Consider the following 26,050-nt stretch of genomic DNA (forward strand, 5'->3'; position numbering starts at 1 on the left):
TAAGCATGAATTAGCCATTAGGATAAATACATTATAGCGGTGTCGAGACTTCAGTTAAATTAGGGGATGTGCTGTAATGTAATTTGGCCAGCGTCACTGCCTCATAGTGAAGAGTGTGGGCTTATTCATGCATGCACTTGATATCTCTTCCGTCATAGCAAGAGATAATGGCTCTTTAAACATAACAGATAGTTCCTTAAGGAAGAATCTATATAAACTGAAACATGTTAAATTTTAGTTTGTAAAGCTTAGTTGTTGTTTTTTTAATTAAACCACTTTAAGAATGCTTTTGATCAAATCAGCTGCCAAAAAAATGATAAAGAAATATAATTGTAGAACTCAATTCTGCTTCACTTTTGATTGAAGTTACCAAATTTGCAAGGCATTTAACAAGGGCGGAGAGGGTAGGTAGAGTTTTATCCATGATCATGCGTGACATCATGGGCACTATCCAGTAGGTGCTTGTGGCTATCTTGCAATTACAGTCCATGAAATATTCACAGCAGTGCTCGTTGGTAGAAAAATGGCATTTTCCCAGCAGCAATACTCCGGTCTGAGTGCTAGGTGGAACAAAATCTCCTGTCACCTCAAACAGAAATGCAACATTGAGACACCACAGCATTCCTTTTGAGAGAAAATGTTCAAGTGCTCCAAAGCAGCTGAATAATGACTCAGTGTTTTGTATTAAAATGAATAATCTGAAAACACCTGAATTATTTTAATGAATAACTCATCTTTCAGTTATCTATTAATGATTACATTGGCTATTCTTTTGTCAAGAAAACTCCTTCTAGAAGGAGAACGCCATCCCCTGTTGCATCACTAATCCAGAACTATGACCAAAAATGCCTTAATCTGGGGTTTTGAGGTACATGCAGAACACCATCTGAAAAGAAATCTGGTATGTTCAGAGTTGAGGAATCCCTCTTGTTCGCCTGGGTGGGGAGGGATGGATTTGTGCATAGGTGCAAACTCTAGTACGTGGGGACAGGACTGAGCCCCCCCTTGAAGGCCTGGGCCTTGATGAGCCTCCCTGTGGTGGTGGGAGGTGTCACCAGGCCTCACAGTCCAACACCACACATATGTGTCACATGTGTGACATCATGCACACATGGTGAAGTGCCTGCCCCCCCCCAAAAAAAAAATCTTGGGCGGAACTTGCTGCCTCTGGATATGTGCGTTTGTGTGAAAACTAGCCCACCATACATAGGGGCCCTACACAGCCCTGGCATGTGGCCCTTGAAAAGTTGCCCAGAAGTGAATGCGGCCCTCCCATTGAAAAAGATGTACAAATCAAAGGATCTTTGTGCATTCAGGCAGCTTCCTGTGATGCATAAATAAAAGAGTTGCCGTACCAGACGATGTTGTAGAAATCAGTGCGAACTCTCGTCTTTTTGTCCTATGCTTTTAAATGGTTTTAAGAATTATCCATGCTGTTTTTAATAGGATTGTTCATTTATCTATTTAAAAATATTTACCGTGTGTGTTTAGTTCTGTTTTCAATTATGCTGTGAGCCACCTTGGGTGTGCACTGGGAGAATATAAACAGAATAAAGAAATGAAGTTATAAATACAACAAATATAAATCAACTGTGTATATTTGGGTAGAGGTAGATATAAAAGAAACATTTGGTTTTGCAGCTTGTATTGAACCCCCCCCCCCCAAACATTTAGCAAAGAGATATTCAGAGATGGCAGCAATTGATAAGGTGCTGCAGGTGGCATTTCGACAGATCTTCTACATACCATGTATTGGACAAGTAAGGGGTTATTATGTTGGCTGAAGAATGGAGGAAGATGGCTTTTGAATAAGCGGATCAGAGGCTTTGGCTGAATTCCCTTAGGAAAAACAAAATTTTGCCCAAAGAGCTCCAGAAAGTGGCTGTTAAAGTGATTGCTGCCCTGCCCTGGGTCAACTACCCAGTGAGGACCCGCAATCAGTGTGCTCTGACATCCCGTCCCTAAGCTGTAGTGTGGTGATGGATGCTAAGCTGAGTTGTCTTCCGCCACCACCACAAGGTTAGCAGAGCACATAGGAAATATTGGGACAAAGATGTGGATTACAGTGGTACCTCTGGTTATGAACTTAATTTGTTCCGGAGTTCTGTTTTTAACCTGAAACTGTTCTTAACCTGAGGTACCACTTTAGCTAATGGGGCCTCCCACTGCCGACGTGCCCCGGCACACAATTTCTGTTCTCATTCTGAGGTAAAGTTCTTAACCCAAGGTACTACTTCCGGGTTAGCGGAGTCTGTAACCTGAAGTGTTTGTAACCCAAGGTGTTTGTAACCCGAGGTACCACTGTATACTCATGTCTGGTGGTGTCAGGATGCTGTCAGAGGCTCTCGACTGGTTGCCCAGGAAAGTATAGAGATAAGGAAAAGTTTCTTAATGTCCTTTTTTATTTCATTCTTTACAGAGAGAGGCTGTAGAACCCAGCCTCTTGGATAACGGTGTTGTCCCGAGTTAATCTCCAACCCATCCCTCCCACTTCCTCATTTGTCACTTCTACGGGTGCTGCTACGTGCCCTCTGTCTTTGAGCTCTTTGCTCTCCTACTTTTAAGGCTCGCCAGGTTCTGGGAGATGGAGGGTCTGAAATGCTTTCTAATGACAACGTGTCAGCCAGGTGTTGCTCTGGCTCTCCCATGATTTCCCAATTTCCCCCCTCATCTGCTTCTGAGCTGCTACTTCCCTCAAACCCCTGTTGTAAATCTACACTGTCTTCCATTCCTCCTCCCTGGAAGGGTCAGGATGGGGAGGCGGTCTCCACTATTCCTCCTCTGCCCAGTCCCTGAGAGATAGATGCTTTGGGACTAACTTATTGAGCTTTTACAATAAATAATTGGGCACCATATACAAATGAAGCCACGTACAGTTCTTTTGGGTTGGTAGAAAAAAAAATCTCAATTTAGTCGGGAGTTTTGTTAACTGAGGCTCAAACATTAATAGCAGATAAATGGTGTGCTCTGATCATCCCAACTGAATCAGAATTGTTTAGTAAAACTGGTATAATCTGCCAATAATGGCAAAATGAAAGGAAATGGTTCACTTAAGGGAAGGTAGATAAAGAAATGAGCAGTGTGGAAATCGACGCTGCCCTTTATTAAGTATGTGGAATGATAACATCAAATAAAATTATTTAAAGCTATTCCCTGCTGTCATAATTGATCCATTGTTACTTCAATCATTTATTCATACAATAAAAATTTATGTAATATAATGTTAATTTATAGAGAGTATTATATATGTGTTGTATTGAATAAATAATTTTAATGTTGATGTAGAATCATCCAGAAGGGAGGGAGTTGATTTTTGAGGGAACATTAGATTGTACAGTAGTGTGTAACGTGTTATGTGCAGAGTTTTTTTGGTTTTTGTATCTTTATATAAATGAATCAGTAAAAACCGAAAAGTAGATCATCTGTGATAATTGCCCACCTATCAATTTCACTGTATGTACAATTTCACTGCGACACCATGGCCAGTCATTGAGAAATAGAGATGTGCTGCCATCATGCATGAGCTTAATGCAATTCCCTATGGAGAGCTGCTCCTTGGGAAGAACCCCTTGCCTTCCATAAGAGTCCTCACTGAGATGGAATGAAGGCAAGAATATGTTGCTTTCTTAAATAACTCAGAGCAATATGGCTGAGTACCTGTTACATAAGCATAACTCAAGGTGTAATCCATCGTATGTTGACAGAGCAGCCATGAAGCGTGTATTTCATCACCACCACACTTACTCAGGTATGCGTGTACTGAAATGCTGGTCTGCCACGAGGAATGGGAGACCCACACGCACCTCCCACTGCACATGCGTAGGTGAGAGGAAGATCTGAGAGTGTCAGGAGGAGGGGACGGTCCTGTTGAGCCCTGTGCTGATCTCTCTGCTTGAGGGACTGCCCCCACGTGGTTAGTGAACCACGCTCTAATTTTTCACATTTGGAAATATCGCATAAACCTTCTCAGTTTGTGTCATTCCCGGTTGTATCTGGAAACGGCACCATTTTGTAAAATCTTTTTGATTATGCATTGTGAACCTCAAATAGTAGGAGTGTTTGATTGAGCAAGGCCTGCAACAAAACATTGCAGGGAAGACTTTTCATGTATAGGATCTAGCCCATGGGTAGGGAAACTAAGCCCCGGGGCTGGATCCGGCCCAACAGCCTTCTCAATCCAGCCTGCGGACAATCCGGAAATCAGCGTGTTTTTACATGAATAGAATGTGTCCTTTTATTTAAAATGCATCTCTGGGTTATTTGTGGGGCCTGCCTGGTGTTTTTACACGAGTAGAATGTTTGCTTTTATTTAAAATGCATTTCTGGGTTATTTGTGGGGCATAGGAATTCGTTCATTTATTTTTTCAAAATATATTCTGGCTCCCCACAAGGTCTCAGGGACAGTGGACCGGCCCCCTGCTGAAAAAGTTTGCTGACCCCTGATCTAGACAGACAACTACCCACAGTCTGCCTGCTTCCACAACAGCCCATTCAATCTCCCCTCTGTCCCCTCTGTCTCCCCTTCCAGTAGCAGACGGTGGGGCAGCAGCAATCACCTCACCTCCCATCACCAGCGTCATTGCGGCTTCCCAGGAAGGGGAGAGGGGAGTAGGCAATGAGATCAGAACACTGCAAATGCACCGGTGGAGCCAATCCATGCTTCCACCAGTGCATTTGCACAACAACAATCTCACAGCCACCTTCCCTTACCTCCAGGGAAGCAATAACAACGCCAGTGATGGGAGAGCAGGGACCACGACTGCTTCCCACAATAATCAGCCAGAATTCCATGGTTGCTAAATATGCTTTGTTCTCATGGGATGGTTCTGGTTGTCCCCCTGCATAAGGTTGCTTTCTAAAGGTTTTAAAAAAACTTCTACAGACTTACAGTTCTTCCGGACCTGGTGCTCCATCCCACCTTTGCACAGATGGTGACGTTTGGCTAAGTAAGGTTCCATGCTTGGAGAATTGTTGGAGAATGCGGACTGTTTCATAATAAGGTAAAAGGTAAAAGGGAGCCAGCGTTTGTCCACAGACAGGTTTCCGTGTCATGTGTCCAGCATGCCTAAACCGCTTCTGGTGCAACGGGACACAGTGACAGAAACCAGAGCGCACAGAAACGCCATTTACCTTTCTGCCACAGTGGTACCTATTTATCTACTTGCACTGGTGTGCTTTCGAACTGCTAGGTTGTTAGGAGCTGGGACAGAGCAATGGGAGCTCACCCTGTCGCCGGAATTCAAAACCCCAACGTTCTGATCGGCAAGCCCAAGAGGCTCAGTGGTTTAGACCAGAGTGCCACAGGAAGATAAGAAGAGCTTTACTGGATCAGACCAAATGCCTATCTAGTCTAGCATCCTGTTCCCACATGGCCAACCACATATCTATGAATATCCCTCCAGCAGGACATGAAGGCAATATCTGTTTGATATTCAAAAGCACATGGCCTCCAATCCTGGTGGTTGTATGTATAAATATAGAAGCCTCCCTCGATTTGGTGCCCTCCAAATAATTTGAACTACAACTCCCATCAGCTCCAGACAGCACTTGCTTGCCTGATGGGAATGAGAGCCATCAGGTCATATGGAAGCCCATCAGCCATGAATGGTAGTGCCACCAGGGTTGCAGGCAGGCAGGCAGGCAGGCAGGCAGGCAGGCAGGCAGGAAGGAAGGAAGGAAGGAAGGAAGGAAGGAAGGAAGGAAGGAAAAAGGAGGGGTTACCAGGATCCTGGCAGGCCATACTTCAGGGCTGGTGGCCTATATTTAGTTCCATTTAGTTGTGGAGATCTGCACTTAATGTTCAATGCTTTGAGCAACACAAATATTTCCTAAACTCATCCTTCTGTTATCTTAAATAAAAAATAAGGGTTCTTTTTTTCAAAACAAAGCAGCAATAGGTTTAGAGCACTTTTTCAAATTGGTTTTGATAGTCTAATTTACTGGCTCAGGGAAAGTTTCTGTCCTCTAAAAATGCTATCAATATTAAGAGATTTGTCAAAGCAATAAATAATATTCTGTACACTGATTAATAAAATATGCACTTTCCACATTTTTTTATTTTTATTTTTTTTATCTCAGTTGCATCATGGGCAATAATTGTAATGGAACAAATAACGTTCTATAAAATAAATATTAAAAGTGAGTCCCAAGGCCAGAAAAATTGTCAAACAAATGTCACTTTTTACAACTACTGTACTGAAGTTGGTGCTATGATTGTTGTTCATGCTACTTGAGACAGTAAAGAGGTTGTAATTCATTTTTAATAGCTTTTAAAAAAAGAAACCCTTGCCCATTATAATGGGCCTTTTTTTGACACACACATTTAAAATGTTACCATTTGGAGTGCACAAGTAATTTATTTAAACAAATGTATGTACAAGGAGAAGGAAGGGAGAACTCTACAGAATTCAATACGATGGCTGCATGCATTTGGCGGGTGTGATACTCCCAGCTGGTCTTCTTAGCAATGGGACATGAAGTGGAAACTAGGAAAAATACTGAAGACGGTTCATTCCCATCACCACATGGAAGGATCTTCGTACCTGTAGCACAGAGAAAAACATATCCTAGTGGTCAGTGAGAGAATAGAAATATTTAAACTGTTTTTCAGGACTACTATAAGTTCACGCAAAGACATATATGATGAGTTACCACGTGCAACCCAATTCATAAACAAGGAGGGTTACAAGTGAGATTTGTACACCGAATAATGAAAATAATAGTTTTATTTTAAGAATGTTCTAGGTTGAATCCAGTGAAACCTTCCATGAACAGAACAATTTCTGCTTGCACCACAGAATTTCTCTTCCTTCTCCACCCTACCACATGCACTGCCCTGAATCTGTTCTGGTAGATTTGGGAAGTACCCAGAGCACATGGGGCCCAGTACCACACAGAGGGAGAAGAAGTTCTGTGGTGTGAGGGGGAGATGTTTTGCTCACACAATGACTTTGTTGGATGCAGGGACAGATGGATGAGGAGCCCATGAAGAACTTTCAAAGAGGAGGATGCTGTTCAACACAGGATGAGCCGAGTGTCTGAAGGCTCTGGTGTTAATTTCCTAGGAAGGTATGGAAGACACATTGCCTGCCCATATATATCATGTGCTATCTTCCTGGAAAGGAGAGTCCTCCACTCTGATTTAGGCGTCTGAATTTAATCCTACTGTAATGCAGCCAATCCAGTAAAATCATTGGTTTATATACCATTGAAGAAGACCACAAGGTTGAAATGCACCTGGGAACTGAATTGTTACTTTTTTATCTTTAATTTGCTTTAAAATATTCATAGGTCACTTCTCAGGGCAATTCCCATCCAAAGTGGCTTTCCAACAGCAAAAGAAAAAAGTAATAAAAATAGAAGTCAGCAACACGAATAACAAAAAACAACAAATGTATTTGAAATCAAAAGACCAATAGAACATAGCATTGCTCACCATATTAATTGGTGACTAGACTTATTTCTCTCTGTCTGTGTTGCAGGTAATCACATTATTTTGTTAACAATGTGTTGAAAATTGGATTCCGTGTGTGTGTGTGTGTGTGTGTGTGTGTGTGTGTAGTATTCTAGTTTTGCCTTTAAAGTTTGATTATTGCCTTTAAAGTTTGATTATTTGCAAGCTGCAGTAGATGGAGTAAAAACTGTTGAATTATATTATAATGGATGGTTCCTTGCACTGAAGTGAATCTCACTACTGGCTGGTATCTGACTAAGTCTTCCTTAGTGTAGACCCATTGAAACCAATGGACTTAAGTTAATCAAATTCAACCAATTTTAAACATGTGTTTTTCACAGAATTCTTGAGCACTTGCTTAGCTCTTGGCCATTTAACCCACTGGCTTAGCTTTGGCAGAACATCGTCCTGTTTGAATAAGGTAGATGCATGATGGCTTGGATGAAATTATATTCAGAGAGGGGGGGGGAGACAGAAGATATTTGCAATTCATTAAAGCCCAGTTCTTCATGTAACACTCTGTACCACAATTGCAGAATCTGTTTGTACCACAAGTGCAGAATCTCTCGTATCTATAGCTCTATTCTGGCATTATTTGGTTCAGTGTTTGTCAACATAGGACAGGCATAGGCAAACTCGGCCCTCCAGATGTTTTGAGACTACAGTTCCCATCACCCATGACCACTGGTCCTGTTAGCTAGGGATGATGGGAGTTGTAGTTCCAAAACATCTGGAGGGCCGAGTTTGCCTATGCCTGACATAGGAACAAGGAGTGAGGTCATGTTGACTAGACCCCCTTCGGACAATGTATGTTCCTTCCTCAACAACTGTGTGTACAGCATGGTCGTACATAGGGTGGAGACCATCACATGTATATGTTGTATGCATGAAGGCTTCCCAGAGATCTGGAACCCTGTGGTTCTAGATCTTGGAGAACCCTTGTGCAAACAACTATGCATGCAAATTCCCAATTCCCTACAGGCATTCATGGTTGTTGGGGGAGAAGCAAGCAATGTTGTGGGTGGGGTAATTCATCATGATCCTACTATTTGGTCTCACATTGATGAAGATTTATGTAAACTTTTTGGCATGTAAAATTTTTTGAATGTAAGCTTCAACAAATTCTATAGTAACTCCCTCCCCCCCCCCAGCCACCGCCCTTCAGCTTTAAAGCAGGGGTCCAGAACTGGACACGGTTCTAGAATGTACAAAGTAAAAAATAACCTCTTATTTGTTCAATATATATATATATATATATTACAAAAAGAAGGGTTGGTAGTTTAGTGCAAGGGCTTAAGCAACTCAGTGATAATAATGATCACAAAAAGGCTTTTATACATACCTAGATCTAGGAATATTTTCTGTGCTTTCTCTCAACAAGAGGTCGGAGAGCAGTGTCTCTGGGCTGGATCGCTTTCCATACCTGTTGAATCAGTTTTGTTTTTAAAAAAGAAGTATCTTAAAAACAGATTAAGTTGAAACATTTCAATGTAAAAACATGACAAGAATTAAACCAGTCAAATGTGTTATGTGGTGTTTCAGCCACACAGCACTTTCCTCAAATTTCCCATATAATGCAATGTGAACACACATAGAGGCCATAGCTCTGTGGTAGAAGCACATCTGTTGCTTGTAGGCCATCTCCCTGGCATCTCCACTAAAACGATCAGATAGCAACCAATGTGAAAGACCCCTGCCTGAGACCCCAGAGCAGATGCCCACCCAGATGTTGCTAGACCAGAAGACGATCATCTGGTGGGGTGAAGCCACAGCAATAGCCTCCTAGCCGTAGCATTGAATTCTTGTGCTTTCTTCTCCACCCTTCCCCACAAGTCACAAGCTGTTATCAAGTTGGTTCCAATAATCTGCACTTTCAGTTTTGTCGTTATCCTGGTGTGGTGAGCATGGCTAAAGAGTTAGTGCAAGTCAGCTAATCTGAGTTTTGCTTCTTTGAATTACACTGGCTGGTGGGGTAGCTATTATAGCTTGCTAACAATGCATTGGGTACTGCGCAGAAGAGAAGTCATGCATTACTAAAAACCAGTGCTTTTTTTCAGGGTGTATTCAAGGGTACGCAGTACCGGCACCTTTTTTTTCCAAGATGAAAAGCACTGGTTAAAAGTGTAGCACTTACTGTAACAACTTCATGGGAAGTACCAGAACTTATATTTCTAGAAAAAAAGCACTGACTAAAACCACTTATCAATTTTCTTGGTCTAATCCCCTATAGAGCTGAATTTATTTATTTTTTAGTGCGGGAGTGATGGGTAAAAGAGAGGTTTTTTTAAAAAAAGACAATACCTTATTCAACAAGGGACACTTTGTTCAAAGACGTGACACAGACAGAGGAAAAAAACTGAAAGCGTCTAACTCACACAGATAAAATTCACAATGATCCTCGGTACATAACAAGCAGAATGCTAAAAAAAAATGTAACTGCTTAAAATTTCCAGAGGGCACAAAACACTACAGCTTGACTTTTGTGTGCTTCATTGTGTGAGGAATACACAAGAGTGTTGGGAGGGCTACACAGTGTTGGGAGTTGCGTTCAGAAGGCTGGCTTTGTACTTTTCTCAGATAAAGCAAACTTTCTTCAATGCCATCGCCTCCCTCTTACTAAACTGGCAGGGGGAGGGAGTGGCATTCTGTGGTTCTCCCCGCTGCCAAAATGTCTTGGGCTGACCCGACACATGACTCTCCCAGCTCCTCCACCATCTTGCAGCTGTTCTCCACTTTCCAGCAGCGGCTGCGTGAAGCACCTGCTCCAAAATCATAGAATTGTAGCGTTGGAAGGGACCCTGAGGGGGGTCTAGTCCAATCCCCTGCAATGAAGGAATATGCAGCTGTCCCATATGAGAGTAGGATAGTACGTACCCTGGAAATGATCTCTTTCAGCTTCTGCCTTCTGGAAGAAGGTACAGGATTATAAAGACTAGGACTAGCTGCCTGAGAAACAGTTTTTATCCAAATGCGATTTTGGTTTTAAACGCAGTGTAAGGTAGTCTCTGTGGGAGTATATTGTATTTAATTATGGGGTATCAGAGTTTTTAGGGAGTTAACCAGGCTGGGATGGCAGGCTTGTTGGTTTTTGAATGTCTGATGTAGATTTTTTCAATTTCGTTGTTCTATATGGGACAATGACAATAAAGATTATCGTATCATATCAAACCTGCAACCTTGGCATTATCAGCACCATGCTCTAACCAACTGAGCTATTGCTCACTTCTATTAGAACATATTTGCCCTGTTTTATTTGTTGTGTTAAAAAAAAACCCAAACCCATCCTTCCCTCAAGGAGCTCAGGCCGATCACATAATTCCATCTTCCTCACAACAAGCTTGGGAAGGAGGGAGGGAGTCAGGGAGGGAGGGAAGTTAGGTTTTGAGTGTGTTACTAGAAGTAATATGTATGCCATATTCAGCCTTACAGAAACCAAAGTTCCTATTTTCCAGAGGGAGCAGAGGCTGAAAGACGGAATTTTAAAACCCTCTAGACTTTGGGGGGGGGGTTAAAGTGTGGCATACCTGAGAGGGCAGAAGTACAAATTATTAAACATGTACAGTGGTACCTCCGGTTATGTAAACTTCGGGATGTGAAAGCGGCAAACCCAAAAGTATTTTACCAGGTTTTGCTGTGCGGTCCTCAGGTTGCGGAAACCTCAGGATCCAACCAGACCTCTGGAACGGATCCCATCCACAACCGGAGGTACCACTGTATTAGAATTCCCGTGGTACTGTAGAACAAAGTCTAACTAAGCCCAACAAACTGTCTCCAGAGGACAAAAAAAAAAACCCAGTCAGAAGATCCTGGGGAGCTCAAAAACAGGACAAGATGGTGATAAACATCCTCTGCTTGTATCATTTGACCATTGATGGACACGATCATGTTAATGGCACAGGAAGGCCCATAGCTCAGTGATACAGCACATGCACTGCTTGAAAAACATCCTAGATTCAATCCCCAACTTTGCTAGGTAGGCTCAAAAAGACCTACAGTGGTACCTTCATTCCTGAATGGCATAGTTGCTGAACAAATCAGCTCCCGAACACCAGAAACCTGCAAGTAAGTGTTCCTGTTTGTGAACGTTTTTCGGAAGCCGAACGTCCAACACGGTTTCTGCTTCAGCTCAGATAGCTCCTGCAGCCAATGGGAAGCTTATATCTGAAACCTTGGAGAGCCACTGTCAGTCTGGGTAGCAGATAATACTGAACTACAGGGACCAGTGGTCTGACTCAATAAAATAAGTCTTCTTTCTGCGTTTCCAAGAACCTATTTTCAGTATTAAAAACAAAAAAATTCCCCATTGCAATTGTACATACTAGCTTCACTATAACAAAGGCATTCCCTTTTGCATTTAGCCAATGAGATTTCTTTATGCCTTGCAGACAAAGCATTTCTGAAGTGAAGAATCTGAAGAGAACCAGCTGCTTTAATCAGCCACCCATACAATAATTGAATGAAGCATAATGCTAAACTCAAATGTTCCTCTAGCCCCAAATGATCTGAGGCTTTGCTTCTGCTTCCTTTCTCCAGTGAACTGAGACATGGCCAGAGCTTCAGCGGTAGAATGAGTTAATATCCTTAAGGAAAATGCCTGGGCTTTTTATATTAGTTTACCAAATTAAAACTCTGATCCTGCTGCCCATTATGAGCCAAAACCCTTGTTGATGTCAATTAATAGTACTTCTGGATTATGTCTTTCACAATAAAGAGGAGATTCAGCTGCAGTAAATATAATGGAATTCAAGCAAAATTGCCACCCACTCTTGCTTGAATGCTATAAACCAGGACCCCAATTTAAAAGGAGAAAAACAGCTCTAATACCATGAGACTCGGTTCATTTGTTAGGTTGCATCTTGCAGTCCCAAAACATATGTGTTCTCTAGAATTTCCCCCTCACCATGAGATATTTTTTTAAAAAAACCCTAATAATAATAATGATGATGATGATGATGTATTATTTATATCCTGCCCATCTGGCTGGGTTTTCCCAGCCACTGTGGGCAGCTCCCAACAGAACACCAGTGACAATAATAAAAAAGCAACAACATCAAACATTAAAAGCTTCCCTAAACAGGGCTGCCTTCAGATTTCTTCTAGAAGTCAGATAGTTGTTTGTTTCCTGGACATCTGAAGGGAGGGCCTTCCACAGGGCAGGTGCCACTACCAAGAAGGCTCTCTGCCTGGTTCAACAAGGAGTCTTATGGAACTATTTTTAAAAGAACAAACTGGAAACCTACCTTTACCTGTGGGTTGATGTTTTTTTACATCATCTCATGAGTGAATAACCCTAACCAACCCTTTGTCTGTTGACTCGGAAAGAAATCCTATTGAATTCCATGGGGTTTACTCCTCCTAGGTATCTCGCTGCTTAGGATGGCAGCCAAAGACTGTTTTGATTTCTAGTTCTAGTCTTTGATTTCCAAGAAGAACTAATGTTGGCAAGATGCTTTTACTAGAGGTGGATTCAGATGATCATGTTATTTGTGGAACGATTGCCAGGGATCGGGGCGAAATTTGGTTCGCTTCACTATGCAATTCACAGTTCCTGAACCAACAGGCCAACTGAATGTGATGCAGCTGTGCTTTCCAGCTCACACTCTGCCTCCACTGTCTGAGACAGCAAAGCTTCTAAATTCCAGGACCCAAGAAGTGGGTCTTGCCTGGGGGCTTCTCACAGGCAATTGGCCGGCCACTGTGTGAAAAGGATGTGGGGCTAGATGGACCATTGGCCTACTCCAGCAGGGTCTTCTTATGTTCTCTCCTCTGAATGTTACGGTGCAGTTCTCTAACCCAAAGACAGGCACAAGATTGTGCACAGATCAGGAAGGAGGGAGCACAAAAATGCATGTTGCAACACACAATTATACCGTATGTTTTGCTCTATAAGGCTCACTTTTTCCCTCCTAAAAAGTAAGGGGAAATGTGTGTGCGTCCTATGAAGCGAATGCAGGTTGCACAGCTATCCCAGAAGCCAGAACAGCAAGAGGGATTGCTGCTTTCACTGCGCAGTGATCCCTCTTGCTGTTCTGGCTTCTGAGATTCAAAATTTTTGTTGTTGTTGTTTTCCTCCTCCAAAAACTAGGTGCGTCTTGTGGTCTGGTGCGTCTTACAGAGCGAAAAATACGGCACATTATGTTGCAGAAAACATGTGTTTTAAATGGGCCTTGAATGTGTGGTGTGAACACAGCCGACGTCACAAATCCAACATCACTGACAGGCACTGCTGGAGTTTCATGAACTGCTAGAGTGCTGCTGAGCCACGTCACATGGGGAGAAGGAAGAGGCTGTGGGGTGGGCTGAAAGCAAAGCTTTTGAGCTGCAAAAATCTACCAGTGTGTTTTTTTGGGGGGCACACTCTTCTTGTTGCTGGTAAGGGGTATTTGAATGTTCTGTTGTAAGAAACACTTTTGAGATATTTCTCATGGTGTAAGATATTTGGCACATAGAAATCCCTCAGAGGGTACGTTCACAATGTACACACCAGAAGGCCCTGCATTATGGGGATTAAATGGGTTATTTCTGTTAGAATTCCTGCTCCATGGTTGCAGTCATGGGATTGTTGTCTATCACATGATGGTATATGTTTTGACTCCACAGAGTGGGAAGTGACGGAGACAGGATGTTTGTGTTCCTGTGTTCCGTGAAGTGGGACTATTGTCCTTTGTTCTTTTTCTCTTTGCTGTCTGATGCTAGAGAGAGAGGGAGCCATGCTGCAGTGCTCCGTGTGTGTTTATATGTAAATAAAATAGGTTAGCCAAAATGCTGAGTTGCTGAGGTCTGTCACGCAACTTTCATGATGCTCAAACTCTGTGGATCCCTAAGTGTGCCGGTGTCTGTTGGCATCGGTCGCTGTGATATTCAGGATGAAGAAAGCTTTTGAAGCTCCGGAACGAACGACCAGGAGGGAGAGAACATGCCAGTCAGGCATGTGTCTCTGCCAGGGTCCTACTCGAGTGTAGGCTGAACTCCTGACAAGTTCTGTCTGTTGCTGGTCTGGCTGTTCCTCAGACACTACAGCCCTAAGCCTGTATAGGAGATTCTTAGAAACCAAACAAGGCACAGAGGATGGTTGGAAAGCCAGCTTCTCCCCTCTCTCTGTTGCCTCATCTCCCACTGTGGGAAACACTCAGATGAGAGATGAATCAGACCAGAGGCCCATCGAGTTGCAGCTACCAACCAAACACCCATGGGAAGCCCACAAGGAGGGCATGAGCAGAGTGGCACCCTCCCACTCAGGATCCTGTCATCACGATACCACCTTCAACACTGAAGGCGGTTTATAGCCATCATGGTTAGTCACCACTGAGAGCCTGATCCTGCCCCCCACCTCCTGAAGTTTTCCGATTGCCTTTTTTTAAAGCCATCAATGTTGGCAGCCATCACTGCATCTTGTGGCAATGAATTCCATAGCTCATCTATGCCCTCAGTCTTCTACCATTCAGCTTCGTTGGGTGGTCTGGGCTGTACATTGTGTGAGAGGAAGAAAATTGTCTCCCATTCTGCTTTCCCTACGATATGCACAATTTGGCAAACATCAGTCACATCCACCTTTGCTCTCCTTTTTTCCACAAAGCCCCAAACCTTGTAGCCTGTACACTTGGATCCTATCAAAGGAGCAGAGGGACACAGGGCTGAGATCCTGTTATGCTAGAGACAGAGCAAGGCATGGATCTTTCTCCTCCAGCTTGTGTCTTCTTCTACAAAAGGAGATGAGGGCTTGAAACAGACAGAGGTTTGGCATTCCCATTTGTTCTCGTTTGCCTTATTGGTGTTCTTTGTGGAAAAGTGGTACATTCCACCCTCTCTTAAAACCTTTTCACATGCAAGGTTTTGTTTCAATTGTTCCTTAATGGAAATGTACAACTTACGCTGGTTGTGATGTGCATTTCACTTCAAAAAAACTGCCTGTTTTCTATCCAGGATTAATATTTACATGCGGCAGAAATTGTAAACGGAAAGCTAAGGGCATTTCCCCCCAAAAAAGTTTTCTGTAGTAATGGTCTAACAGACAAAATATACTGGTGGAAACACATTTTCCCACTTCGTCCTCTTCTTATGCCTGGCACTTTGATGTGGATCAATTAATCTGAATCATAAAATTGTAACATCGGAAGGGACCCTAAGGGTCATCTGGTTCAACTCCTGCAATGCAGGAATCTAACTAAAGCATCCATAACAAGTGACCATCCAACCTCTGCTTAGAAATCTCCAAGGAAGGAGAGTCCATCACCTTCCAAGGGAATCAGCTCCACTGTTGAGCAGCTCTTATTCCATCACTTCTAAATGCTTTGCTATTTGTTCCTTATTAAGGAATGGTTGCTTATCTAGTATTAAAATGCTGTAAGGTATTCCTTTTTCAAGTTAATAAAGAAATACAGTTAGCTCCTTTTCTCTTCCTTTATTTCTCTTTTTTTTTCCACAACACACACAGTGACGGGGAGCTGACTCTTCTGCCCAGAGATGGACAAAATGGGCCAATTTCAGTTTTTCTCTGTTCCTAATTTTTCCACTGTTATGTTCTGTCCACCACATTTCTGCATCAGTCTGGCAAATATTTTTGTCAACACGTTCGGTGTGCCTTTCTCCTAATATACACATTTCTGTATGAAGTTTTCCCTAATATAATGCAATTTTGTAAGCTTTTTTCATTAACGTATGCGAGTTTATGTGTACTCTCACCTAATACACCCATTTTCAGGTACGTGTTTTGGCATTGCAAAATCCTTTTTTAAAAAAAAATCACATTTCAAAGGATAGCTACATTTCAATTCACGTGTTGCTTTCGGAAGTGTGAATCAGGTAGATTTGCATTAAAATATGAACCCAATTCCAGTGTGTGGCATATATGCAATTTTCTTACAGTACCACAATCTGTTCCTCTTTTTTTTTTTTTTTTTTTTGAGCTCTTCAAGTACCAAACCCTACAAAGGGCTGGATTTTCACACAAGGCTGGATTGTCCAGAAGAACTCTTTGTATGAACACATGGAGAGATGTGATAAAAAATAAAAGGACGAGTGAATACAGGCAATAGTAAATATACCTGAAAAAATTGCAACGATTACTGGAAGTTGTGCTTGTTATATCTAAAATCCATTGGCTCACACGGTAGACTTATTCTTGTGAGCACATGCCATTAAACTCCTTTTGATGAGAGGCCTCTCCAGTGGGCTCTTCATCGGGGGGGTTGGGGGGGGGCATATTTTATTGCACAGACACTAAGTCACCAGTTTGCTAAGGCGTCTTTAACAAGATGAAATGATCATTCTGCCTTCTAATTCAATCCCCCCCAACTGTGAGAGCACAGAACCAGTGGCAACCTAATTAAAACTATCTCCTCTGGTTTGAATAGTAACTCAATTAGGACATGAACCAAACCTGGACTGTGTTGTAATCACTTCCTGGGACTAAATGGGACAACATCTAATGACCATTTGAATTAAGTTATTGTGGGCATCCAAATGGACAGATTATTCCTGGGAATTTTAGTTTTTATTTGTACTCTGAAATTGATGCGATAGAAGAATATCTCTCTCCCATTGACCAGAATGCAAAACCCTGTAACTGAAGATATTTAATTTCTTCTCCTTCCATTTTTAAAAAAATCCACTTCTTAACAAAAATGCTTTAAAAGTGGAGAACAATGAAACCTTTAATTACTATAAAATATAAGACAACATTTATCCAAAATAGTCCAATATGTGCATCAGAAAAAGGGATATATAATCCAAAATTGATGTTTGTTTGTTTTTTTAAAAAAACAAAACCTTTTTTATTAAAAAAAATCTACCGTTTGCTTAAACAAAAAGGTTTGAACTGTTTGACAGAATGGATCAAGTTTCTGAACCTGCTGAATCTAAGGCAGCACAAAGCTCCTCTACTATAGGAACACAGGCGGGGAATAAGTGTCATTGGAGAATGAATGAAGCATTTCTATAATGCATGCTTTTGTGACCAGCTTCCCAGAGAGGTTGCTAAATGGCATTTTTTGCACATGAAACATTAAACAGTCCAAGCCTATGATAGTTTAATCAAATTATGAACGTATGGAACAAATATCCTGCCCTGCACCTTCTGCAACAAATCTCAGGCTTCTAGTCCTTACATTTATAGATACCTCCATTAGGCTGGAATGAAGGGGGAGGGAGTTTTAGAAGATGACAGTGTTTTGGAAGAGGCTTTGCTTCCCATGGTGAACACCACGGGTCACCAATATTGTACTCTGCAGATGTGCGAATTCAACACCCATCTGCCCTCTCCAGCTTGGCCAATGGTCAGGGATGATGGGAGTTGTAGTCCAACAACATCTGGGAAGATCCAGGTTAAAAATAATTTGTTTCTCAATTTGATCCATTTACAAATTTACATGGTTTTGTATGTGTTGTGGTTTTTTTGTGCATTGTGACTTGCAGTTTTATTGATTATTGTTTAGTAATTATGTAATGTAATTGTTAAGAGTGGATTTCTGTTTCATTATTATTTGCTGGTATTTGAGAGTTATTTTTATTGGCTGCTTTTATATTCTGATGGATTATTGAATATTACTTTATTTGATATAAGTTGCTTATTGTGTTTTGTTTTGTTTGTATTGGAACCAATTATCATAAAGTGTGTGGTCTTTTATTTTTTGTAAACTGCCTTGAGTATAGCAATACAGAAAGGCAGTATACAAATTAAAAGTGAAATGAAGTGAAAATGAAACATCAGTTGCCCCTTGAGGGGTGAGATTACCCAGTCATCATAAGCAGCACCAACTGCACAGCCACTGAGGGAGAAATAATAGCATTGCTTCGCACCTGAACTATTGCATTGCAACCAAGAGGAACAGCTGTCTGCTTAAATTGCAACAGATGATCACTATTAGGAACGAGGAAGGATTAGGGTGATAATAGAAAAAATGCATGAACACAACATCTGGATTCCCAGAAGTAAAGGGATGAGCAAATAGCAAGTATGCAAACACCCCTGAGTTTGCTATAGGTTTTAGGATCCTATGCATTTATTTAATTGTTGAGTAGAAGGGAAGATGTTCAGCAGGTGCAGCTTGCCCTGCCATAGTGCGGCAGTAGTGACAAATGTGCAATGGTAATAATAATAATAATAATAATAATAATAATAATAATAATAATATTGCCTTTCTACACAACAAAGTAGGACCTAATAGCAATTCAAGGTAAAAAATAAGCAATAGGCTGCATTTTTTCATTTTTATATTTCCATGCGGGATGAGTGGGTGTGCCACTAGAACAGGCACCCCCAAACTTGGCCCTCCAGCTGTTTTGGGACTACAATCCCCATCATTCCTGACCACTGGTCCTGTTAGCTAGGGATGATGGGAGTTGTAGTCCCAAAACATCTGGAGGGCTGAGTTTGGGGGTGTCTGCACTAGAATGAGGCTGGGAGCCCTTCAAATACGTAGATCTTCCTACGTGCATTGCACATTCTAGACTTGGGCAGGCTATAAATCAGGGGTGGCTAACCTATGGTCCTCCGTACAGTGGCGTAGCGTGGGTTGTAAGCACCCGGGGCAAGGCAAGTAATTTGCGCCCCCTAACCCATGGATTTGCGCCCCCTAACCCTAACCCCCAGATGTTGCGCCCGGTGCGGCCGGGCCCCCCTGCACCCCCCATGCTACGCCACTGCCTCCGTATCATGTTGGATGACGAATCCCATCATCCCTGACCACTGACAATGCTGATGGGAGCTAGGATGCAACATCATTTGGTGTTGGGCACAGGTTAGCCACCCCTGATGAAACTCACCATGAAGAACTAACATTGTATCGCATCCGGCAGTTGTATAATGGATCTGTGATACGTGGTAGGTGTCCTTAACCATGATGTCGCTCTTGCCACCCAGAGTGACGGTGGCGATGCCCCCCTTTGGCACCTACCTCTGTCGTGTGATGAGGTTGATGTAATGCCTCAGTGCCGAGTAGTATCTGGCCATGTCTTCTGCGGGAGCATCCTCGCCAGGGCTGTCCGGTTTGGATGGATACGCTTCTGCCAGAGTCCCCAGGCAGATCAGCAGGCACAGGGCAAGCGTCATCGCAGACAGCCACAACCGCATCATCCCTTGCATCTGTAGGAGACCAGGGAAGGATGCCGGGTGGAAGGGTGAGGCAAGGCAAGGCAAGGCAAGGCAGAAAGCATCACATTAAATGTTTCTCGCTAACCATTGTTTTGGGGACAGTGAAATGAGTGATCCCCAGTCCCTTGTTGTATTTGGAAGAACCCATCAACTAGCAAAACTACTCTGATTTATGGAATATTGTCTGTCCTTGGCTAAATTTCTTCTAAAGCAAGACTTGCTGGGAGTTGGGTCTGCTTGGAGAACAAGCTAAATGACCACCTAGTGTGCCAATTGGTTGTAGTTTCTTAATGGGGAAGGATAAGTGTGGTTTGTAGGTTTTATGGTTTGAACCGACCGCACTGTGCCCCTCACTGGGGGAAAAAAATGAAGGGGGCATAGACATCTTTTAAATAGCTAAATAAAATTAATGACTCAGGACATGCTCCAAGACTGCATCGTGGTGGTGTTGAAAATGGATTCTGAGATAAGGTCGGAGCAAGGCAAACTAAATTCAGCCCTGTATTTCCCATATTTAGAATCAATATTAGACGGCATTCCTTTTGGTTGTACGTTTGTTGTACGTTTGGTTGTACGTTTGTTTGTTAAAATCCTTCAAAGGATTTTACAGAGTTCGTAAGTCGTTCTTTCATTTCTGCTGAGTAAAGAATAAATCTAGGAAGCTTAACAGCTTTCCCCTTCTTTTCTCCAAGTACATTGCTTCAGTCAACATTCTGGTTTTAGTTTATTTTATAGTCTCTCTTAAATTCTCTCTTAAAAATCAATCAATCAATCAATCAATCGTGGAAATCCCAACAATCGTGGAAATCCCAACAATCTTTCCCCGAGGTTCCTTTAGAAAAAGGAACAAATCCCACTGAACTGTCAAGTTTTTTTCCTTTGGAAAAGCGAGTTTATGTTTGTAATAAGCAGTGTGGGAAAGAACTATTGGTTCCTCCGGCTCAGCATTGTGGACAAAAGCAGGTGTTTTGCTCTGCCACTGAACTAGAAGACAATAGACAACAATTGATGGGTTCCAAATGTTATTATGCCCCAGATCAACCATTCGTGTTCCTCCTAGTGGTTCATCATCACCTTTCCCAGTGAAACGGCTCAAACAGCCAGTGTCCATAGGAAGGGAACTCCAATCCCTGAAAAGCAGCCAAACGTGGGAAGGAAAAAGTTATTTTCACAAAGGGAATTTGTTTAAAATCCAGGAATGGCGACGGAGAACTTTCAAACCGACTGGCGCCATTAAGGACTTGAATTCTGTGGGACAACCCTATCCACCGATCTACTCAAAAGTGAGTCCCGTTGATCCCAGTGGGGCTTACTCCCGAGGAAGTGGGTGCAGGCTGGCAGCCTTCTCCCGGAGCAAACTCTAACGCGAAGGAGGAGCGCGCGGAGAAAAAGTTGCAAGAAGCCTTGGAAACACGTCAAATCTTTGACGCGTGGAGAAAAGAGGGGAAACCCCGAAATGGGAAGAAAAAATCTCCGCAGATTTAAGCACCGATAAGATTGGAAAGCGAAAGACAGTCGAGTTGAAAGCCTAAAGAGGGGGCTTTTAGCAGATGGAGAGGAGAAGCGTCCTGGGAAACTTAGGAGGAGCAGGACAAACGGAGACCAAGAGAGATGGGGATGTGAGATGACGCGTGGGGAGGGGAGACGAGGACTCACCGTGTGTGTGGCTGAGGTTCTCTGGCAGCGCTGCTCCTCCGGAGTGTGGCTTGGGCGTCGCTTCCTTCGCGAAGTGGCTCCGCTCTCCAGTGTGGGGCTGCACGCCTCGGCGAGGTTTTTTATGGCTTTTCCAGCAGGCGGGAGGGGCTTCGAGCGAACACGCAGCGCTGACTCCGAGCGCCCCCCCCCCCCCGTCTCCATCACCGCCTCTCCGCCTGCGCCCTCCTGCTGCCCTGGGATTGGCGATCGCTTGACATGGACATGGGGGGGGATCAGGGGAGGGAGGGGAGGGGGGAGGGGAGGAAAGGGGGTCCGTGGGAGAGGAGCCCGACTTGCCTCAGCCATCGCTAGAGGCCCCTCGATCACCCAAGAGAAAGTTTTTGGTTTGGTTTGGCCATTTCCCCCATCAACACACTCGCAGCAATTTAGTGGAGATGGAAGTGAGAGCTGGACCATAAAGAAGGCTGATCGCTGAAGAATTGATGCTTTTGAATTATGGTGCTGGAGGAGACTCTTGAGAGTCCCATGGACTGCAAGAAGATCAAACCTATCCATTCTTAAGGAACAGTTACAGATAGTTAGCCGTGTTGGTCTGCCATAGTCAAAACAAAAAAAAATCCTTCCAGTAGCACCTTAAAGACCAACTAAGTCAGTTCTTGGTATGAGCTTTCGTGTGCATGCACACTTCTTCTTAAGGAAATCAGCCCTGAGTGCTCACTGGAAGGACAGATCCTAAAGCTGAGGAGCCAATACTTTGGCCACCTCATGAGAAGAGAAGACTCCCTGGAAAAGTCCCTGATGTTGGGAAAGATGGGGGGCACAAGGAGAAGGGGACGACAGAGGACGAGATGGTTGGATAGTGTTCTCGAAGCTACCAGCATGAGTTTGACCAAACAGCGGGAGGCAGTAGAAGACAGGAGTGCCTGGAGTGATCTGGTCCATGGGGTCACGAAGAGTCAGACACGACTAAACAAAAACAACAACAACCCCATCCATGCCCCCTAAACAGAAAGAAATGGAGTGGAGCCATTTCATCAATGAGAACTAGGGACACTCAGATGTCTAGTTGGCAAAGCAGGATTTGAAAGGCGGGCAAATGGCTACACACACACACACACACACACACACACACACGAGTCTGTAGACTTCAAAGGGAGACTAAATGCTTTCCTGCTTGCACCGAGGAGATTCAAATGCTAGGACCTGACAGACTGCATCTGAAAAGCTTCCCGCCCTCTTTCCCTCTTCCACTCCAACTTTGATCTCGAAGCAGAGAAGACAATGATCCCTTAGAGAGCTCAGCCCTTCTTGTAATCCCACACGGCGGCTGCAGAGTGGCAAACGCACAAATCCGAAGATTGAGTCCTGCCAAATTTCGTCTACAAAGCTCCCACCAACTGAAGAGAGGCAAAGAAATACTCCTTAGCATTCCACGCAGATCTCACCAACATATCCCTAGACTTCACACATTACTTTTCGGACACAATAGATTAATTTCCATTTTGGGGGGAGAGCAGATGTGTGTCCTGAGTACATAAATGTATGTGCATAGCTATATATCAATTGTGGGAAGTCATTAGTCCATTGAGCTCAGTATTGCCTTCACGGACTGGCAGTGATTCTCCCGTTTCAGACAGACATTTCCTGGAGCTGCCAGTGAATCAGTCCAAGACCTTCTGCGAAGCAGATGTTCGTTGAGCTATGGAGAAAGGACTGACCACATAGGCTGCTTCCTTGGAAAAATGCATTCACTAACCTGTGTTGTGATGCACAGTTCTAAAAGTGCAATTGTCTTTTGCTAATGAATACACCCATGCGCTGTTCCATACACAAAGCTCTCACATTTAAAGGGTAAGCTTTTGTTACGTACTGTATATGGGATACAGTTACTACACCCACTGAAATATGCAACTAATTCTTCGGGCTGATATTGCTTTGAATGGCTAAATAGCAAATTGGTGTTTGTCCCAATTCCAATCAACGCCATAGAATGTGGAGATGTGAACAGGTGTGACACTGACGCATGTTATCCGTGTGAGAAAGATGCTCTAGTTCTTGGGATCCTGTTTTCTGTACCTTGTGTAGACATTAGAACCACACACTGGATTCCAAATATAGCCACACCAATGATTCATATCATTGTGATAACTCACCAGGTCTTTTCAGTTTATTTCTTCATTCTTCTCCATATATTTTTTTAGCCATTCTTCAACTGAGATAAGAAATCACACTTGAAAATTCAATGAAACTCTCATGAATGGAGTTTTATAGAACCATAGGATTGGAAGGGACTCTGAGGATCATCTAATTCAACCCCCTGCAATGCAGGAAAATGCAGCTGTCCCTTACGGGGCTAGAACCTGCAACCTTGGTGTTATCAGCACCACACTCTAACCAACTAAGCTTTGTGCTTTGTTTGTTTCCCCCCCATTACTTTTGAGATGGCCAAGGGGTTTGCACAGGTTCTTTTTTTTAATTCTACAAATCCTCTTCCAAATGGTCTGGATTCTGCAGCCTTCCTAGGTGCCTGAGCATCAATCATAGCCTAATGAAAGGTCTCACAGGACTCTTTCAGACCAGGAAGTGCAGGCAGCCGGGGAGGCTGCAGAGGGCTGCAGAGATGTTTCCTGTAAACAAAAAACAAAAAAACCCCAACCTGCATCTTCCTTGCCCACCTTGCCATTATAAGGTATCCTCAAAACATAGGACAATGGAGAGGCTAAAGGAAGTTCCCCAAGGATGAGACAGAAAAATGGAAGCCTTTTTTTTTTCACAGATGAAGAAAACTTTGAAGCCATTGGAAGACAGATTTCATCACAGCAGTAGAAATCCTACTGAGTACAGTGCGAGTCTGCTCTGAGGTTGGTTTGTATTATACTGCAGCCTTAATGTCTTCTTTCCATGGCTTTAGCATATGAGCTGCCACTGTCTGTGAGCTTTTTACTATGCCTCGAGATCTCTTTCCAAGGTGGTTGCAGCCAGCACAGAGCAAAGGGCATTTTATTTACAGTGAGCATAAATTGCTTTGCACTCTTGTAATGTGCTTACAGCAGTGGGAAACCTCACCAGAAACAGCACATATATCAGGCGGGGAGAAAGTGATAGATAAGAAAGTGGCACGTGAGATGGAGTTGGGAAGGGGAGATTCTCCCTTGCTTTGCTCATAGGGTACCTTGATGGCAGGTTGGAGGAAGGTTGCATTTGCAAGCCAAAACATTGATTTTAGGCCTCTAGATCATAAGAATGTACTACCCAGGAATGCACAACAGATTTTCTTTTATTGTGCTAGCAGCATCCACATAGACAGCTTGAGAAAGAGACTCAAATGCATTTTTTTTTTGAATCATTTATGGAAAAAATCAAAAGCTAGCCACACTCCTAGCATACTGAAGACCACACATTATCATAATGTTAGGAACTGCATCTGGGGGTGAGCATTCATAAATACAGTGGTGCCTCGAGTTACAAACGCCTCAGGTTACAAACTCCGCTAACCTGGGAGAGTTACCTCAAGTTGAGAACTTTGCCCCAGGATGAGAACGGAAATCATGTGCCAGCGGCGCAGCAGCAGCAAGAGGCCCCATTAACGAAAGCACGTCTCTAGTTAAGAACAGTTTCAGGTTAAGAACAGACCTCCAGAACAAATTAAGTTCGTAACTAGAGGTACCACTGTAGTAGTCAGGTGCCGGGATTTTTGTCTGGACCAGAAGGTGAGAGGAGGGGGTTAACTGTTTAATTCCAGTATACCTGAAGAAGCATCTCCACCCCCATCTTTCTGCCCGGACACTGAGGTCCAGCTCCAAGGGCCTTCTGGCAGTTCCTTCCCTGAGAGAAGTGAGGTTACAGAGAACCAGGCAGAGGGCCTTCTTGGTAGTGGCACCTGCCCTGTGGAATGCCCTCCCATCAGATGTCAAGGAAATAAACAACTATACAACCTTTAGAATGTTTGATGTTTTATCCTGCTTTTAATATTCTGTTGCAAGCCGCCCAGAATGGCTGGGGAAACCCAGCCAGATGGGCATTTGTTGTTGTTGTTGTTGTTGTTGTTATTCCCTCATGCAGTCACAAATGAAAAGTGCCTCTCTCCATCCCCCACCACGCATGTGCACTGCTAGGGCTGGGTGATGTATCGAGACATAGTCCAAAATCTGTATGAAGTCCACATTGTGATAACAGTTTCATAATACTTGACATGGTGATATATTGCAATATATTGCAATGTGCGTGTGCGCTATGTAAAAAAAAAATCACGATATGGGGAAAACTGTGAAGCTGATCATCACTTCTCTCATGTTGCTCTGTACTAGAAATTAATAGCTGTAACAATATGTTAAAGGGAATTAAAAATGTATCTGTTTGAGACCCCTAAGTAGCAGCACTTGCCAGGACATTACACTGTGTGCTTCTATGTACCATATTTACTCGAATGTAATGCACACCGTTTTTGGCCAAATTACATCACAAAAAGTAGGGTGAGTGTTAGATTTGAGGACACATTTATATTCGCCAGCAAATACTTTTTTGATTTCAAGGTTTTGAAAATTGATGTGTGCATTAGATACGGTGGCACATTAGATTCGTGTGAATATGGTAGTTACGTCCTTATTTCAGACATTGAGATATATCGGTATCACGATGTTTAGCTGGTGATATATCACGATGTTGAAAGCCAGGTATCACCCAGCCCTACTGACTGCTATTATTCTGGGAAGGAAAGTTCCCATAGGTACTTGGAAGTAAGTCCCATTGAATATTGGTACTTACATCAGAGTTCCTAGAATCAGGATGGAGTCATTTGTACAATTGCAGCATTAAAACCTCTGTTGCTTTTGGAAGGATTAAAGCAGGCT

The 26,050-nt window shown here is 43.1% G+C and overlaps 1 protein-coding gene across 1 annotated transcript; it reads right to left on the reverse strand.

Moving 5' to 3' along the window:
- Positions 1–6,242: 6,242 nt before the first annotated feature.
- NPY (neuropeptide Y) lies at positions 6,243–21,320 on the reverse strand. The gene is made up of 4 exons (XM_081883499.1): positions 21,201–21,320; positions 19,348–19,535; positions 8,796–8,876; positions 6,243–6,542 (listed from the first exon to the last, which is right to left on the reverse strand). The coding sequence occupies exons 2-4, from the start codon at positions 19,533–19,535 to the stop codon at positions 6,518–6,520; spliced, it is 294 nt and encodes a 97-aa protein (XP_081739625.1). The 5' UTR covers positions 21,201–21,320; the 3' UTR covers positions 6,243–6,517.
- Positions 21,321–26,050: the final 4,730 nt, after the last annotated feature.

The sequence above is a fragment of the Podarcis melisellensis genome (genome assembly GCF_964234715.1).
Source record: "Podarcis melisellensis genome assembly, chromosome: 12".
Lineage (NCBI taxonomy): Eukaryota > Metazoa > Chordata > Lepidosauria > Squamata > Lacertidae > Podarcis > Podarcis melisellensis.

Excerpts from the sequence above, each read along its gene's own strand:
- NPY (XM_081883499.1), bottom strand. The coding sequence starts at position 19,535 with ATGCAAGGGATGATGCGGTTGTGGCTGTCTGCGATGACGCTTGCCCTG. Across the intron at positions 8,877-19,347 it reads AACCTCATCACACGACAGAG|GTATGGAAAGCGATCCAGCC; the intron begins GTAGGTGCCAAA and ends CTGATTCAACAG. Across the intron at positions 6,543-8,795 it reads GAAAATATTCCTAGATCTAG|GTACGAAGATCCTTCCATGT; the intron begins GTATGTATAAAA and ends TCTGTGCTACAG.